The 16,889-nt window shown below is 35.0% G+C and overlaps 2 protein-coding genes across 2 annotated transcripts in view; both read right to left on the bottom strand.

Annotated features, from left to right (window-relative positions):
• DEPDC1B (DEP domain containing 1B) overlaps positions 1-2,570 on the bottom strand; it is a 139,699-nt gene extending 137,129 nt beyond the window's left edge. The window contains 1 exon segment of the mRNA XM_044681023.1: positions 2,336-2,570. Within this exon segment, the coding sequence (XP_044536958.1) occupies positions 2,336-2,570 (235 nt within the window).
• Positions 2,571-11,614: 9,044 nt separating this feature from the next.
• The window catches only part of ELOVL7 (ELOVL fatty acid elongase 7), a 33,241-nt gene continuing 27,966 nt past the window's right edge, over positions 11,615-16,889 (bottom strand). Inside the window, exons 6-7 of the mRNA XM_044657724.1 lie at positions 13,830-13,966; positions 11,615-11,824 (exon numbers count right to left, since the gene is read on the bottom strand). Of these exons, the coding sequence (XP_044513659.1) occupies positions 11,615-11,824; positions 13,830-13,966 (347 nt within the window). The remainder of the gene's footprint in view (positions 11,825-13,829; positions 13,967-16,889) is intronic.

Here is a 16,889-nt window from a genome sequence, read left to right as displayed (position 1 = left end):
AAATCATCAACACAGCTGCATCAAGGGCAGTCACTCTCTGTTTTGGCATTGGCCAGGCTGAGCCAGAGGGGTTGTGAAGAACAAAAGCTCCCCATTCTACTAAGTCAATAGCCTCCAACCCTGAGTGATTATAGATTATAGATATTAGATTGACAGGGTCTCCAATCCTCATCCTTATCCTGATTATCCTTTCCTGATTTAGATTATAGATAAAGAGTGTTTAATAAGTACCTTCCTGAGTGGTCTTTATATCTCAACCCTTGGGAAGGGAGCTAACACAGTCAGATAAACAAATGTGATCCAAGGCTAATCAGAGCCCAATATTAATAATTGATCCAACCCCAGGTTGGACCTGAAAGGGTTGCCCATCCACCTAACCTTTCAGGATCCTTCCCTGGGCAACTGTTATTGAAAGAGGAAATTATAACAACTAGCAAGGGTGATTGGGGTTGCTGTTCTCCCATCACCAGCATCTAGGGAGAATACAGAGATACATCCACCTCACCAGATATCCATATCTCCCTTGGGATTCTCTTTACAACAGGGGACCAGGGGGGACACACACCTAGGTGGTTTAGTGGATTGAGAGCCAGGTCTAGAGACAGGAAATCCCAGGTTCAAATTTGTCCTTAGATATTTTCTATCTGTGTGACCCTGGGCAAGTCACTTGACCCCCATTGCCCAGCCCTTACTGTTCTTCAGCCTTGGAACCCATACTCTGTATTAATTCTAAGCAGAAGGTAAGTGAGGGGGAGAGAAAGAGAGAGAGAGAAACTGTCAAATATATAAGAATATGTGCCATTTTGCAATTAATAAATGGTCAAAAAATATAAACAGACCGTTTTTCAATGAAGAAATTAAAACCATATATAACTATATGAAAAAATGCTCTAAATCATTGTTTTTATTCATTTTTCTAAATTCTAAATTTTCTATTGATTAGAGAAATGCAAGTCAAAATAACTGAAATATCATTTCACACATATCAGACTGGCTAAAATGATAAAAGGGCAAAATCTCAAATGTTGGAGGGGATGTGGAAAAATAAGGCCACTAATACATTGTGGGTGGAACTGTGAACTAATCTAACCATTTTGGAGAGCAATCTAGAATTATACTCAAAAAGTTATAAAACTGTGTATATCTTTTGGCCCAGTACTAGTACCATTAAGGTTAGGTTTATTTCCTTAGGCAATCAAGGAAAAAAGAAAAGGAATTATATATTCTCAAATATTTCTTTTTATGGGGCAAAGAACTGGAAACTGAAGGGATGTCCATCATTTGGGGAATGGCTGGAGAAATTGTGGTATATAATAGTAATGGAATATTATTGTGCAATATGAAATGGTAAATAAGATCACAAAAAAACCTGAAAAACTTCTGTGAAGTGATACAAAATAAGTGAGCAGAACCAAGAGAATGTTGAATACAGTAAAGAAAATAATGTATGACGATCACCTGTGAATGTATTAGCTATTATCAACAAGACCAGGATAATTTCCAAGGGACTAATGGTGATAAAGGCTATCCACTGCCATAGAAAGAAAATATAGAGTCCAAATGCAGAAACACACCATTCTTCATTTCCTCCATGAATTTTCTCTAGTGTAAGCAATATATGTCTTATTTTATAACATGACAAGCAGTGAAATATATATAAATATATATGCATATATATATAATATGATACATATTCAACTTGCATAATATTATCTGCCATCTTGGGGAGGAGAGAAGAGTGGGAGAGCAGGGAAAAAAGAATAAAACATAGATTTTTGGACATAGGTAATGTGAGAATTTGTTTTTTTTGCTTTTTTATTTATAATAACTTATTATTTATTTAGAGCAATATGTATTATTTTATTATGTTACATGTTATAATGTTATATACTTTTAAGTGGGGAAAATCCAAGCCCCAAACCACAATCCAGTGAAATATCAGACTATATATAAATTTAATTTTCTTGAAAGAGCCTGTAAAATTGTATCCAAGTAAATATCTGAGTTTCACATTTCTGTGAAGTTATGATAGAAGTGGATCTCTACCAGCCTGGGTATGAACTCTCTGAAGGTAAGAGTCATACTTAATTATCTTTTTCTTTCTCCTTCCCCCCTCCCCCAGTGTCTAGCATAAGGGTTTATATGCAAACAACCAAATAGGTTAAAATGATCCTGTCAACTGGGTTTTCTGCAAGTTTCAAGTTTGTCTCAACCCCCTGAGAACTCACTTCGAAGGAAGTATCAGGCACACTTGTTTTGGACTAATGATAGACCTTAAGGTGTTTGGTGACCCCAGTTTGTTTGGGACTGGTAGACATAGTCAAATGTTGAGTACCCTTAGTTGTCTTAGTAGCTTCCCCCATTGTATTAAAGCCCTCTTTCAGGAAGCCCAGTTCTTGGTTTGACACTTTCTTTTTGTATTCTTTGTAGCTGACCACTCCATGATACCCCCTGCTGATGGCTACAGCCTCTTTGCAGCCTGCTTGCAGTCTGTCTATGCATATTTGCTGTACCAAGTTCTCCAGAGGGTATGAAAGACGTCCAAGTTCTGTCACTCTTTGGAGAATCATCTTGCATGGGGCATTCTTGCAGAGATACTGTTTCCAGAATCCCAGAGCCTTTGGCTCTGTATGGTTTTTTGGTGCTTTGACTGTGTAGTAGCTGAATATTGAATACTATCTCTTTCCTTATTAAAGACAAGGTTTTCCTAACTACTTTAGTAGTTCCATGTTTTTTCCAAATTAACAATCCCTACCCTCAAAAAGCTTTTTAATGAATAATAAAGTGGTCCTCCTTTTCATATATGTATCCCACGAACTGCTACATGCTAATTACTATATTAGGTGTCTTATGGGGAAAAACTGGGTGTTAACTTAAATATTATCAGGGTTCTGAGGAAGGGTAAGAGAAAAGACAAGGCAATAGACTGGGATTAACAAGTTGGGGAAATACAGTTAGAATGGGTTTGGCAGTTGGAGGTCCAACTGCTAACACAGATCCACCTAGCCAGGGAGTCTGTGAGACTAACAAGTGAGTAGACTGACAAAAGGCTTTATAGTTTGAAGGAAGGAAAGGGTTCTATTCTACCAATCTATGGGCAAGCCTCGGGGTCAGGGAATGAATTTATCTACACTAAGCTAGACTATAGCAGGGCAGGGCACAATGGAGATCAGGAATGAAAGTGGGATCCTCACTGCTGAGACCTGTCAAAATCCAGTGATGATTCAGCTCTCTCCCAGGTCCTCAGCCAGTACTCCTTCAGTTGGGTAAGTCAAGGAGCTAAACCAATCTGAGCTGACCAGCAACCCTGGTTAGGTTTTATAGTCTTAACCAAACTTCCCACAAGCAGATGACTTTTTTCCTTCTGGATACCAGGATATCAGGATACGAACTCCACTTCCTCTGAGGTCTCCCAGAGGTCAGTTACAACGTGTCCCCAGCCAACATGGAGTCCATCTCAGAGAAACAAAACTTCCTGCTTCCCCATTCCATTTAGAATTCTCCAGCCCCGCTTGCTAAGCCTCCCAAATAACTAATCTTAAACATCTTACTAATTTATCTTACAACAGGTGTTTTCATCAATCATTGATTCCTGTTTATGGTCTAGCCTGGAAATAAAACATAATATGAAATATTATGGGTGTTTAATTCTTTGAAATGGTAACAAACTTTGTAATTGTTAAGGAGCATGAAGAATGGATTAGAAACCAGAATCTAACAATGTGTTTTTATAAAAGACACACTTGAAACACAAAGACACACAAAATTAAAATAAAATGTGAGAGCAGAATTTAATGCTGCAGCTGAAGTAAAAAAGGCGGAAGTAGTAATCATTAGCTCGGATAAAGCAAAAGCAAACACAGATTTAATTAAAAGATTATCATGGAAACTACATAAAGGTACCATAACCAATTAAATAATATCAAAAAAATTTTACAGCAAGTTTCTCTGATAAATACCTCTGTTCTCAAATATGCACTGAAAATAGAACCAAGTAAAATTTATAAAAATAAAAACCACTTTTCCATTTGATAAATGGTAACAGAATTGTCTTCATTTGTATTTCTAATTGGTAATGATTTCTAGCATTTTCCACATGACTACAGATAGCTTTGTTGATTTTTTTTTCTTCTGATAACTGCCTATTCATATCCTTTGATCATTTATCAATTGGGGAAGTTAGATTATTTGAGGGAGTATCATCAATGTCTAGGTTAAAGTCTCCAAATATGAGTTCAGAAGATAGGGAAAAGGGAAAAACTAGGAGCTAATAAATTTGATTCATTGAGGATGGAAGGAAAATGTTCTGAGATTGATAGATCATAGTTACCAGGATCTGCATGTGGATTAAATGATAAATAAGAATAGCATTAACTTAAAAGGAAGAGAGTTTGCTCAGTAGTAGAGAGGGAGAGAATTAAAAAATTAGGCTAGTGGGAACCAACTCAGGCCAGGATTATATATTGACCCATTAGAAGAGACTCAGTGAATGTGAAATGATGAAAGGAATAAGAAAAAAAGAGTTTTAAGATTAAACCAAGGTTGATAATTATAGATCAGGCATTTTTAGAGAGTACAATAGAAGGGAGTTTAGGACATTTAAAGGGTAGGATTGAAGGGGATAGGAATAAGAGGACAGATGGGAAATTCCAAACAAGTTTATACTTCAGCAACCAGTAAAGAGTGAGAAGACTATGGAAAACATAGGTCTTAAATTGAGCTTTATAGGATAGATTATAGATGAGAGGGAGAGAACAATATGAGATACAGAAGTAAATTTGGGACAGATTGTGGAAGACTTTGAAGTCAGTCCCTACATACCTAGGACTTGGTTATATAAATTGTATGCAGACATTCTTTTAATGATTGTAGTTTTCAGTATTTTTTTAAAACCTTTACCTTCCATCTCAGAATCAATACTGTGTATTGGTTCTAAGGCAGAAGAATGGTTAAGGGCTAGGCAAAGGGGGTTAAGTGACTTGCCCAGGGTCGCACAGCTAGGAAGTGTCTGAGGCCAGATTTGAACCTGGGACCTCCAGTCTTAAGGCTGGGCTTTCAATCCACTGAGCAACCCAGCTGCCCCTTGTAGTTTTCAGTATTAATAGTTGCTGAAATATATAATGGCAGATTTCTTTGGACAGGTATGTATTCATGGAATAATACAATAATCATGTCACAATGACTCTCTCTGTAATGGAACTAATACTGTGGCAATGTGCAGCACTTCTGTGGCACAATGATAGAAATTTTAGGAGAATAGGATGATTGGTCTGGGAAAGAGACTAGAGTAAGGAGACCAGTTATAACACGGGCATGGGATGATTAGGTTTTATGTTAGAGTATTGGCAATGGGAAGAAATAAGAACAAATGAGAAAGATCATAAAGGAAGAAAGATAGTGATAAGAATTGGGTAACTCATAAAAATAAAGTCATAAAAGAGATAAGCCACATATTTCCCAGGCTTCGGGATCAAATGTACAAGGCATTTAATTATTCATAACTTAGGTTGCAAACATATTACAGAATAGAGGATCAGTACTTGAAATTATTTTAGCAAGTATCACAGCTCCCAAATTGGTTCCAAGTCCAAAGAAATTTTATTCTACAACACATATCTACAAGGGAATTCATGAGAAAGAATCCCTAGTCTCCCACCAAAATGAGCTGACCATGCTTTCATACTTTAAAGAATGTTATTATTCTCTAATTAGCCTTGCAAATGGAGCACAGAAACTTGTTTTCCTTCTCTAGTTGGCTTTAGAAGAAAGGCAGGGCAAACTTTTTCCTCTAATGTATGCAATGGTGAGTCCCAATTCAGAGAAGTGCACATGATTGTTTTGCCTACAACAAGAGATTAGTTCTAAGATAGACTCACATGTCAAGAATGGTTGGTGGAATTGCAAACTGATCCCATCACTTTATTTTATTTTTTATTTTTTTTTATTTTTATTTTGAATATTTCCCCATAGTTACATATTTCATGTTCTTTCCCTGTCCCCCAATCCCCTCTAACTCCCCTTGGCTGATGCACAATTCCACTGGGTTTTACATGTATCATTAGACCTAATTTCATATTATTGATAGTTGGACTAGAGCTATCATTTAGTGTCTATGTCCCCAATAATATCCCCAACAGCCCATGTTTTCAAGCAGTTGTTTTTCTTCTGTGTTTCTCCTCCCACAGTTCTTCCTCTGAATGTGGCTAGTTTTCTTTCTCATAAGTCCCTCAGCCTTGCTTTGGATCCTTGCATTGCTGCTAGTAGAGAAGTCTGTTATGTTCAATTCTACCACAGTGTATCAGTCTCTGTGTACAATGTTCTCCTGGATCTGCTCCTTTCGTTCTGCATCAATTCCTGGAGGTCATTCCAGTTAACATGGACAATTTGTTCAGCCATTTCCCAATCAAAGGACATTATCTCATTTTCCAATTTTTTACCACCACAAAGAGCATAGCTATAAATATTTTTGTACAAGTCTTTTTCCTTATTATCTCTTTGAGGTATAATCCAAGCAGTGCTATGGCTGTGATCCCACCACTTTAGAGAGCAATATGGAATTACGCTCAGAGTTACAAATCTGTGTATACTTTTTTACCCAGCAATACTACTATTAGGATTATTTCCAAAGGATCAGGGAAAAAGGAAAATAATTTATGTTTTAATTAATTTAATAAATATTTATATTTTACATAAATATTTTTGCTCTCTTTGTGTTGATAATGTAATGAGTGGGTAAAAGGGCCTTAAGCTGGTAATAACACTAGAAGGAGGAAGGTGCTAGTTGTAAAAGGATGCAATGAGCTGTACCCAGGCTGAGCTTGTAACTGGTTATAAATGTATCCAGGATCCAACCCAGGTTAACAGAGTTTCAAATGAAACTCTCACTGCTAGACATCAGGCTCCTTTAAGATGTCAGATTTCCATCCCCTTTCGTGCTGAGGAAGTAGCCTCCTATTGGTGTATTGTAGGTTGACAGGAAGTGAATATCGGACTTCCTGCCCTTCAGCAATGGAGTTTATACCTGCTGAAACTGATCAGAACCTTTCCTGTTGGCTGTCCCTGCTTGGTCTTAAATGGTAGGCAAAAACCACAAAGTTCTCAACTTAAGGCTAAGGGGTTTATTGATAACAGGAGTAATGGGAGTAAAGCAGTGGAAAGAGGGTTAGGAAATACTGAGAACTAAGGGTGAAAGGTTTATCTGACTCAGGTTGCTAATAGGTCTTGTCTGGATGGTCTTCTGCTGACCCAGGGCAGGCAGCCCTGGGTCAGAGTAAGGAGGTCTCTGGATAATAGATTTGATCTTTGATTAAAGGTTTGCCCGTAATGGTGATAGTATTGATAAGCTGTCCTGCAGAATTGGTTTAACCCTATCCTAGGCCTAACTAGTACCCATGTTCCTACTCCCACCACCCAGGGCCCCAGGAGGTTTGGGGTGAGTGAGAGGTCAGGGGAGAAGTCAGGGAAGAACAGAACCCAGCCCTGGGTCTCCAGGGTTTTATATACCCATGGCCCAACTGGTAGTTGATACTTGCCCTTTGGCTCATGCCACAGTCAATATTCCATCCAGGGCAACTGACAGGTTGCCCCAAGCCAACATGGCAATGTTAACAATCCTATGTTACAGTAAAGAACTGGAAATTGAAGGGATGCCCATTAACTGGGGAATGGCTAAACAAGTTGCATCATATGATTGTGATGGAATACTACTGAGCTATAAGAAATGACAAGCAGGTTAATTTTGGAAAAACATAGAAAGTCCTACATGAAATTACGAAGACTGAAATGAGAAGAACCAAGAGAATATTATGTTCAGCAACAGAAATATTGTTTGAAGAATGACAAGTATATCTGCCTCCAGAGAAAGAACTGATAAATAGAAATAAATAAGACTTCATTTTAGGTACATATATATTTTTGCCATGATATATTCTCTAATGGGTTGAGAGGAGGAAGGGAGGGAATTACCTGCATATTTTAATGTGACAAATTTAAATTTTAAAAGTGGGGGATACAAAGCTCTGATCTCTGGACCTCTACTGGATAATGCAAGTGAATAACAAAAGAAAATTAAATTAAGTGTAAAGCGGACTCCTTTTATGAAGGTATTTTAATCTCTGTTCTTGGCCATAGCTTTTAAATGACAACACATTAAATTCTTTTTCAATTCAGCAAGCATTCATTATTCAGACACCAAGAATCTATTAACAGTATGTGCCAGGCATTGTACTAAACAAAACAAAAGTACACCAGTTCTCAAGCACCTTATGGTAATGGTGAAGATAGCATTAATATATAAGTACATAATACATACATCAGTTTGGGTCATGGTGAGGTTACATTGCAGAAGCACCTGCAAGGACAAGGAAAGGTCCTAAATAGTAAGTGATCCTTGTTCTGACTTTGATTCTAAGAGGCATTTTCTCAATGTTACTTTATTTTGTTTTTTATTGTGCTCAAAGGAATAAAGAACTGGAGGAATTCCATGTGAATTGGAACAACCTCCAGGAACTGATGCAGAGTGAAAGGAGCATATCCAGGAGAACATTGTACACAGAGACTGATACACTGTGGTAGAATTGAACATAACAGACTTCTCTACTAGCAGCAATGCAAGGATCCAAAGCAAGGCTGAGGGACTTATGAGAAAGAAAACTAGCCACATTCAGAGGAAGAACTGTGGGAGGAGAAACACAGAAGAAAAACAACTGCTTGAACACATGGGCTGCTGGGGATATTGTTGGGGATGTAGATACTAAATGATAACTCTAGTCCAACTATCAATAATATGGAATTAGGTCTTGATCAATGATATATGTAAAACCCAGTGGAATTGTGAGTTGACTAAGTGGGGTTAGTTGGGATTTGGGGGAGAGGGAAAGAACATGAAATATGTAACTAGGGGGAAATATTCAAAATAAAAATTAAATAAAAAGTGACATACATAATAGGTACTTAACAAATATGTGTCATATGAGTGAGTTTTGCTGAATGAATATTTGATAGTCTTCCCTCAAAATGGCAATAACCCAAAGAAAAATGCAATAGAAAAATCCAGCCAAAAGTGATATCATATCTCAAATTTATTACAATATGCAGAGATCCAAATTTTATTTTCACATTATTCAACCCATTTAATCAATCCATAAGAGTCAATGGAAGAAAAGTATCAGGGAAGAGACAGAATTCCATAGAGAAAACAATGTAGTCCATTGTATTAAGATATATGAAAATTGTAAAATGGTAAAGTCCTATAATATTTAGCAATTTATACATTTAGAAATACTTTGTAGATTTAGTCCCTCCCAAGATTCACAAATTATAAGCAAAAACTTATACTTGACAAACTCACAAATGAAGTTTAAAACCAAAGGTAATGAAACTGAAAAGTCAATGAACATCTTTAAATGACTCAAGATTTAAAATCTAGACCTACCAAACTAGGTCTAGAAAACCTCTTATCCAGCAACATTCACAGTGAATTAGTGGTTGTTTTATTTTTTAAATGGAAGAAGCCTTTACCTAAGACATTGTTGATATTTGAAAATCTTTTCTTCTCTCCTAAATTTCTTTGTTTGATTTGGAAGCTACTTCTAATCAAGCTAAAAGATGCTTTCCACTTCTCAACTAAAGCTTCCATTCTTTCCATGTCTACATACATTATCTAAAAAGGAGAATTCAGACAAATTTAGGAGAAAGTGTGAAGGGGCAAGATCAGAGGAAAGTATGTAAGAAAAACAGTACTCTTCTCCTTTCTCTTTCAATTTAGCCTTCCTTAAGGTATCTGCTTTTCATCATTTATAAGTAAAGGATCGCTGAGAACATGGACTTTAGCATCTCTTCATTATTTCCTAACCTTGACTCCAGGTAAGTGTGATATATTGAGAGAATAGCTGTGGAACACTTGAGCACACAGCATTTTCTAACTCTTGTTGGGGTACTCCATGGACACTGAGATGGCTAGAGAGGAACTGGTTCTTGGAACGCTGTCTCCTTTCCTGGGCTCCTCAAGAGAAGTTCCTCTTTCTTCTTAATATATCATTTCCATATCTCAGGCAAGTGAATCATGTCTCTGTCCTCCATTTTGAAAGAAGAGAACTTGAGAATTTGGCAAGAATGAAGTCAGGACCATTGAAAAGGATAGACTTTAGAGCAGGGAGTCACAGATAGATGGGGAAAATACAATCTAATTAGTCTTATACAATCCAGTAGATTTGCAATAAGCCTGTTTTTATTGTAGGTCATACATTAGCTGGGTAACATTTTTTTGGTGAACAAAATCAGTTTGAGGTATAAAATAATTGTTCAAAAATTGATATAAACAAGACTGGAAAAATTCGGAATGTTCTAATTTCAACTTGTTCTAAACTAAGATACACCCATGGTTTTTAAACTATTTTTGGTTATCTAACATCTTGCATTTATAAAAAGAATTTTAGGAAGAGGCCTTTTTAAAGAGACAGAACTCATTCAAGATGAATGCCAATCCTTCTGAACTTTTTTTTTAAGTGCCATAATACTGTGGAGATCTCGGAGAAGATTTAATCTAAGGACCACAGAAACTGCCCTATTTAATACTTTTTTTTGGAAGGACGATTAATTATTCTGTGGTACTGGTATGATTCCCTAATCATTTTCTTCTTATCACCTTTATTAAAAAAACCCAAAGACTTTAATATAATATGTAAACTGGCATACTCATTCTTAAATACCTACCCTATGTTATTTGCATTACTTTGCTTAAAAAACCACCTCCAAAAGAATAATGGGCATAATTGTCAGCCTAAAATCACTGTGAACACTGAAGTCTGGTAAGCCTAGTAATGAAAGATAATTTCTTTTAAGCCACAGGTCAAACTTATGAGAAGACCAGGAACAGATAGAGTATGCTAAAACATGACACAGTTAATAAAAATACCTAAAATGAAAATCATAGCTGAACTTTAAGTACTTTTTCTTCTTGGCAAATTAAACTCTACTGAGTAATAAAATAACTATAATTTTTTTTATTACTCCATTAGTCCCTAATAAGATTTTCTTAATGTTCTAGGAAGAAAGGTTTGTCAGTAAAAACTAAGACTGCTATCCAAAAAACTCTTTGATTGCAAATTACCTCTAAATCACATTTAATGTGTCAGATTTAGAAAAAAATTGCTTAATCTTTACCACTGTTATCTATTTAAATAAGAAAATCAACTCTAGGATCATTGAAGTGTTTAGTGAAGTCAATTGTGATCACCTACAAAGTCAGTCAGCCTTCAACAATGTCAATACTACTGGTTTCAACTCTTCTCAGTGTTCAAAATATTTGATATTTTTCATGTGTTGGACTTCTTTGAAGAGTATTCTACTTTAACTGCCTCATATCATTTTAATAAAAATTATTAAGCAAGACCTTTAAAGTCTATAGAGCAGTTGAAAATGTCAAAAAACTTCAAGATTAGTTTCCAATCTCTAAATTACCCTCCCTTTCAAATAACAGAAACCCAAATAACTTATCATAAAAATACAAGCTCTTGGTTTTGAAGAAAAACATACAAAAAGCACTGCACATCTAAATATGTCCTGATTGTCTAGGAGCATAGAGTAACAGTCTGAAGTGTGTCAACATAAGATTTCAGTTATCTTTGCTTTTGCAGATTCCATTTTTCACAGTTTTGGGAAGTCTTTGGCCCTTGGTATAAGCACGGTACCAAAAGTGGGCAAATAAAAACAGGAAGATACACCCATAGGACATGATGATGTACTGGAATATTGGATATTGGTATGGGCAATCCTTTGCAAGGAAAGACTGTCCTATATGGACTGTCACCATAACAAATTGAACCTAAAGAAGAAAACAAAGAAAAAAGTCAGGAATTTTGTTGTAATTTAGAAATGGTTTTAATTAATTAGCAGTTTAATTCTTAACCACTTTTACAATTACCTATATACCTCTCCCTCTTCTCCATTGGCTGCTCTTAGGCTACTCAATTGTGCTAAAAAAGTAACTTCCTTGAGAGTTACTATAGTATGTATTTAAGTTCAGAATTAATTTCCACTAGCAATTAAGAAGACCTTCTTTAGAAAAATGAGCTAAGAGCACCCTTGACTTGAAAGCAACTAAAAGAATTCCTAGCATCTTCCCACACACTAAGCCCAGGGATTCTTCAAGAATATGTCCCAAATTTAAGCTAAATATGATCCATATGATATGGAAAGTCCATTTGCCACCGAATAGGCAATATGTGACTCTCTTAGGAATTGGATTCAACTTATCATGCAACTTATAATTACATGTATAAGTCAGTCAAACAATACTATGCTACAAGCTAAAAGGAATAAGCCCTTCAAAGAAGGATTTTTGCTGGCTGCATTCAGATTGATCATATGATTATACAATCACAGATCTAGACCTAGAAGTCTCAGAGATAAAATAGTTCAACCTTTTCTTTTTACTGATAAGGACACTAAGGTTCAAGGAGGCTAAGAGACTTGGCAACAAAGCTCCTTAAGTGTCAGAGATCAGTTCCAAGTCCAATATTTTTTACCATAACACCATGCCATCTCTAAAGGAATTAGATCTACAGATAGTACAATTTCCTTCTGAATCATCAAGGGCAATTGTCTCTAGGCACACATTCAAATATTGATATGGCATAGGTCCTGAATCAAAAATTAATTCTTCCATTTTGAGATAGGTATAATAGATTTGTTTTTGTAGGATACCTAGCATATTCTGGGCAATTAATTCATGTTAAGTAATAACTAATTCTCTTTTTAAATGTCAAGTCCAGGTATACAGGCCTAAATCCATGCCGCCTTCTTATACTTTTAGAATGTGAGGTTTAATTGCTGTACAATCTAAAACAGTGATACAAAAAAGTTAAATTAATACTCGACTTAAACCTTAAATAATACTTCTACTGGGACCATAGTTAAAACGTGACAAATTTTTGTAGGAGTTTATATGATGTAGAATTTGAACTTAGATGCTAGAGAAGTAATCTTGCTAGACAGATTTTTAGGCATATATTGGTTGTTCTTTTGATCAGAGGGCAATTAAGAATGATGATTAGAAAACTTTTTTTTTTAAATTTTAAACCCTTAACTTCTGTGTATTGACTTATAGGTGGAAGAGTGGTAAGGGTAGGCAATGGGGGTCAAGTGACTTGCCCAGGGTCACACAGCTGGGACGTGTCTGAGGCCAGATTTGAACCTAGGACCTCTGATCTCTAGGCCTGGCTCTCAATCCACTGAGCTACCCAGCTGCCCCTAGAAAACTTTTTTTTAAAACACTATTTTCTGAACATTTTTTGATTCTCGCAATAATCCTCTAGTGTTAATGAAATATGGGAGTTTATGTAAATTGAAGCTGGGTACAGTGGGAAGGAATAAGAAGGGTTAATGATTTTTAATTACTTAAAAACTAAATAATTTACCCAATATTATGTGATAAGCTATAGAGAGTTTAAACTAAGCCTGTGAATCTTCTCTCTTTTAGTTTACTAATATTCATAATAGACCCCATTAAGCTGATTCATGTTTATTATTCAAATATACCTATTTGATTTAACTATCAATGAAACAGCTGGGATGGTATACATGTTATTCTGGCTTAAGATTTTATAATTAGTACTTACTATTTTATAAATATTCTCAAGTGTTTTCAGCTAGGTTTCTGAAAAACTAAAATTATACTGAAGGAGTAACTACACAATATATAATGATGAAGTTATTTATTTGCTAGTATATTATTTAGTTGGGAATATAATTTACATAAAAATGGACTGATTTCCACCTGTTGGGATTAAAATACATATTGGGGAGGTTTGGGGGGAATAGTTACTCACAAGCTGTAGTGTTGTCAAGTATTTTTTCCACCACAAATATTTCTGGTATTCTGGTCCCATTGCACACAATCCATAGTAGGTGTACATGACTACATGGACAGCTGTGTTCAACAAGGCATGGAATGTTCCCAAACCACCTGCAAAATGTAGCATTGTAAGTGGTTGCTCAAGAGATGGATTTATACGAGTGATAATTTTTAATGCTATTATTCTTTGATTTTTAATAAAAAAGAAATGAGTTCTCTTATGAGAACTCAAATTTGCTGAATCACCAGACTTAACAAGTTAGGGAAAAAAATGACAAATTCATAAGATTGGTAAAATCCATTATAACTTTAAAGAACATGATTTATTTATATGAGGTACAAAATGGCTCTTACATTTTTATTTGCTTAAATTCAAGATGAACTCTATTATAATGCTTATATGCCACAACATTCTTTTAAAATTTATTTGTTCAACCCACAATATTGTAAAAAAAAAAACCACAATAATTTGTAGCATCAACAGACAATTATTACAAAAGGATTCTCCTTCTGTCAATGGCTTGACAACAGGTACCATGTTTGTTTTTCTTGATTGTGAGATTTCTGATTATAAATTGTTGCTTAAAAATATATTAATAAATGCATTTTGCTTTTCTTGAATAGTGCTCTTTAATTCATTAATAGAGCAAATCTTCAACAGTTTCAGACTTATTACTGGTGAAATCCAATCTGAACTAAAGATAATTACAGAAATTTTCAAAGAAAACAATGCTTTGTCTTCTAAAACTTCAAAGATCTGTAATTTCATCAATATGGATTTTTCAGATAACATAGTTTACAACTATTCTACAATTCAATCCACTACAATTTTAATAGGTATCTACTAGGTGCAAGGAATTTTGTTATATTCTGGGGATGCACAGACAAACAAAAACAACAACAAAAAATCCTAAAAGAGTTCCTGCCCTCAAGGATTTTAATTTCCCCAGGGGAACGCAATTAATAAACTTAAAAGCAATTACAAGATATTTGAGGAAAGAGAGAATACTTATAACAATTAGAGGGAATGAGGAAAGGCTGATTTCAGTAAGAGATGGTATCTGAGTAGAACTTAGAAGGAAACTAAAAATCTAAAGAAAGGATTTTTAAAAATATTATTTTAATTAATTCAATTAACCAAAATAAAAATTAAAAACCATTTCTGCATCATGCACTCCTCTGAGTCTAGGGAAGCCTATGAATCCCTTCTCAGAGTAATGTTTTTAAATGGATAAGATGCAATACATTGAATTATGAAGAAAATCCATTATGTAGAAATAGTCATCAAAATATTTTTTAAAACAAATTAATGGATCCTGGGTTAAGATATCCTCTTCTAAGAAGCAGAAATTAGAAGAGAAAAGAAGCTAGGAATGAGGAATGGACAGTATACCAAGGCAAAGACAGTATACATTAGAATTCTAAATTCTGAAAATGTCAAAAGGAGTCAAGTTTGAATGGAATTTAGAATTCCTCACAGGAACTTATTTATATGAAATAAGAATGGAAACAGACCTTAAATGCCAGGCTAATGAGTTTATATGTTGTTACAGAGGTGATAGGGAACAACTTGAGGTTTTTTTTAAAGCAGAGGTTTGTTGGGGTGAGGCTTGTTTCTTACAATTGTTATTTTGAGATCTGCATGGAAGATTGATTGGATAGGACAGAGACTGGAAGCAGGAGACTATTCCAAATTATTTTTTGCAGTAGTCAAGATGAGAGAGGAAAAACGTTTTTAGTAGTTTCAGAAATAAAGTAAAGGTATAATTTGTAAGAGTAGATAATTGACTAGTTATTGTTGGGGAAAGAATTAAGGATTACTCCAAGGTTGCAAATCTGAGAAGCATAATGATGCCTTCAATAGAAATAATGAAGTCTGATACAGAAAAAGGCTTATGGGAAAAGATATTAGGTTCCATTTTACACTTGCTGAGTTTGATATGCTGATAGGATACCCAGATGAAGTTCAGGAGAAAGATGACATTATCTTCACGAATTCCAGGGGCCACAAAATGTTATCACCAACTTCTGATGCTAATTCCTAGACTATGAAATAGCTTTTAAGTTCCCAGGATACCCTCTAAGGATAGAGGAAGACTTTTGTGGTATATTACCTTCTATTTGATAGTTTGGGAGGTTGCCTAGGAAGAGGACTCCCTCTGTAAATTGCCTCTGATTAGATCAGTCCTGGGGAATTCTCCAGGCACTGATTGGCTAAGTGACTTACCCAAGGTCACAAAGCCAAACAGTGCCTGTCATGGTAGTAGAATCCAAGTTTTCATAAGCCAAAATCAAAAACTCTATTTACTATGTTGTCCCATTTGTTCCCCCCACTCCAATTTGGTTTTTAGCATAGTAGGTTAGTAATTAACGCAGAAATAAACAATTATTTCCAAATATATACAAGAAATCCAACTGGATTAGCAAACTATCACTTAGAAGAGATCAGATGAATTTGTAAGATTCATAATAAGCACAATAATTATACACAAACACACGTTCACAAAGTATTAGAGGTTCCTAAAATAATTTATTCTCTCACACAATTACATTTTTCTCCTCTAATCTTGTTGATACTATTTGCTTTAGCAAACTCTTTCTTTATAAGCAGAGTCAAAATTCAATTTTGGCTAGTCTCTGTGTCCCCCACCCCCCTCCATCTTCAACTCCCTGCTAGAGTCTGAATTAATAAAATGTTATTATAATATGGAAACTCCATTATTGTAATTTTTAGTTTTTATTATTCACCTTTCACTTAGTGTTTTTGAAAGATAAATTTAAACAAATATACCAGGATAGCAAAAATTTTCTGAAGAGCTTTAAGATAAGATGCATTTAGGTCTAAGTTTTCTGAACAAAGGCTCTTCCATTTTTAACATATATAACATACTAATATTAAATAAACATATATTTAACATGTTAATTTGAATTTCTCATGAAACAAATTTGATTTTTTAGCTTTTATTATTCACATTTTCTCAACCTTCTGGAAAATAAATTTAAGTAAATGTATACATGAATAGCAGCCAAATTT

This window comes from Gracilinanus agilis, chromosome 1 (assembly GCF_016433145.1).
Source record: "Gracilinanus agilis isolate LMUSP501 chromosome 1, AgileGrace, whole genome shotgun sequence".
NCBI lineage: Eukaryota > Metazoa > Chordata > Mammalia > Didelphimorphia > Didelphidae > Gracilinanus > Gracilinanus agilis.
This window is presented reverse-complemented; position numbering and strand designations above follow the sequence as displayed.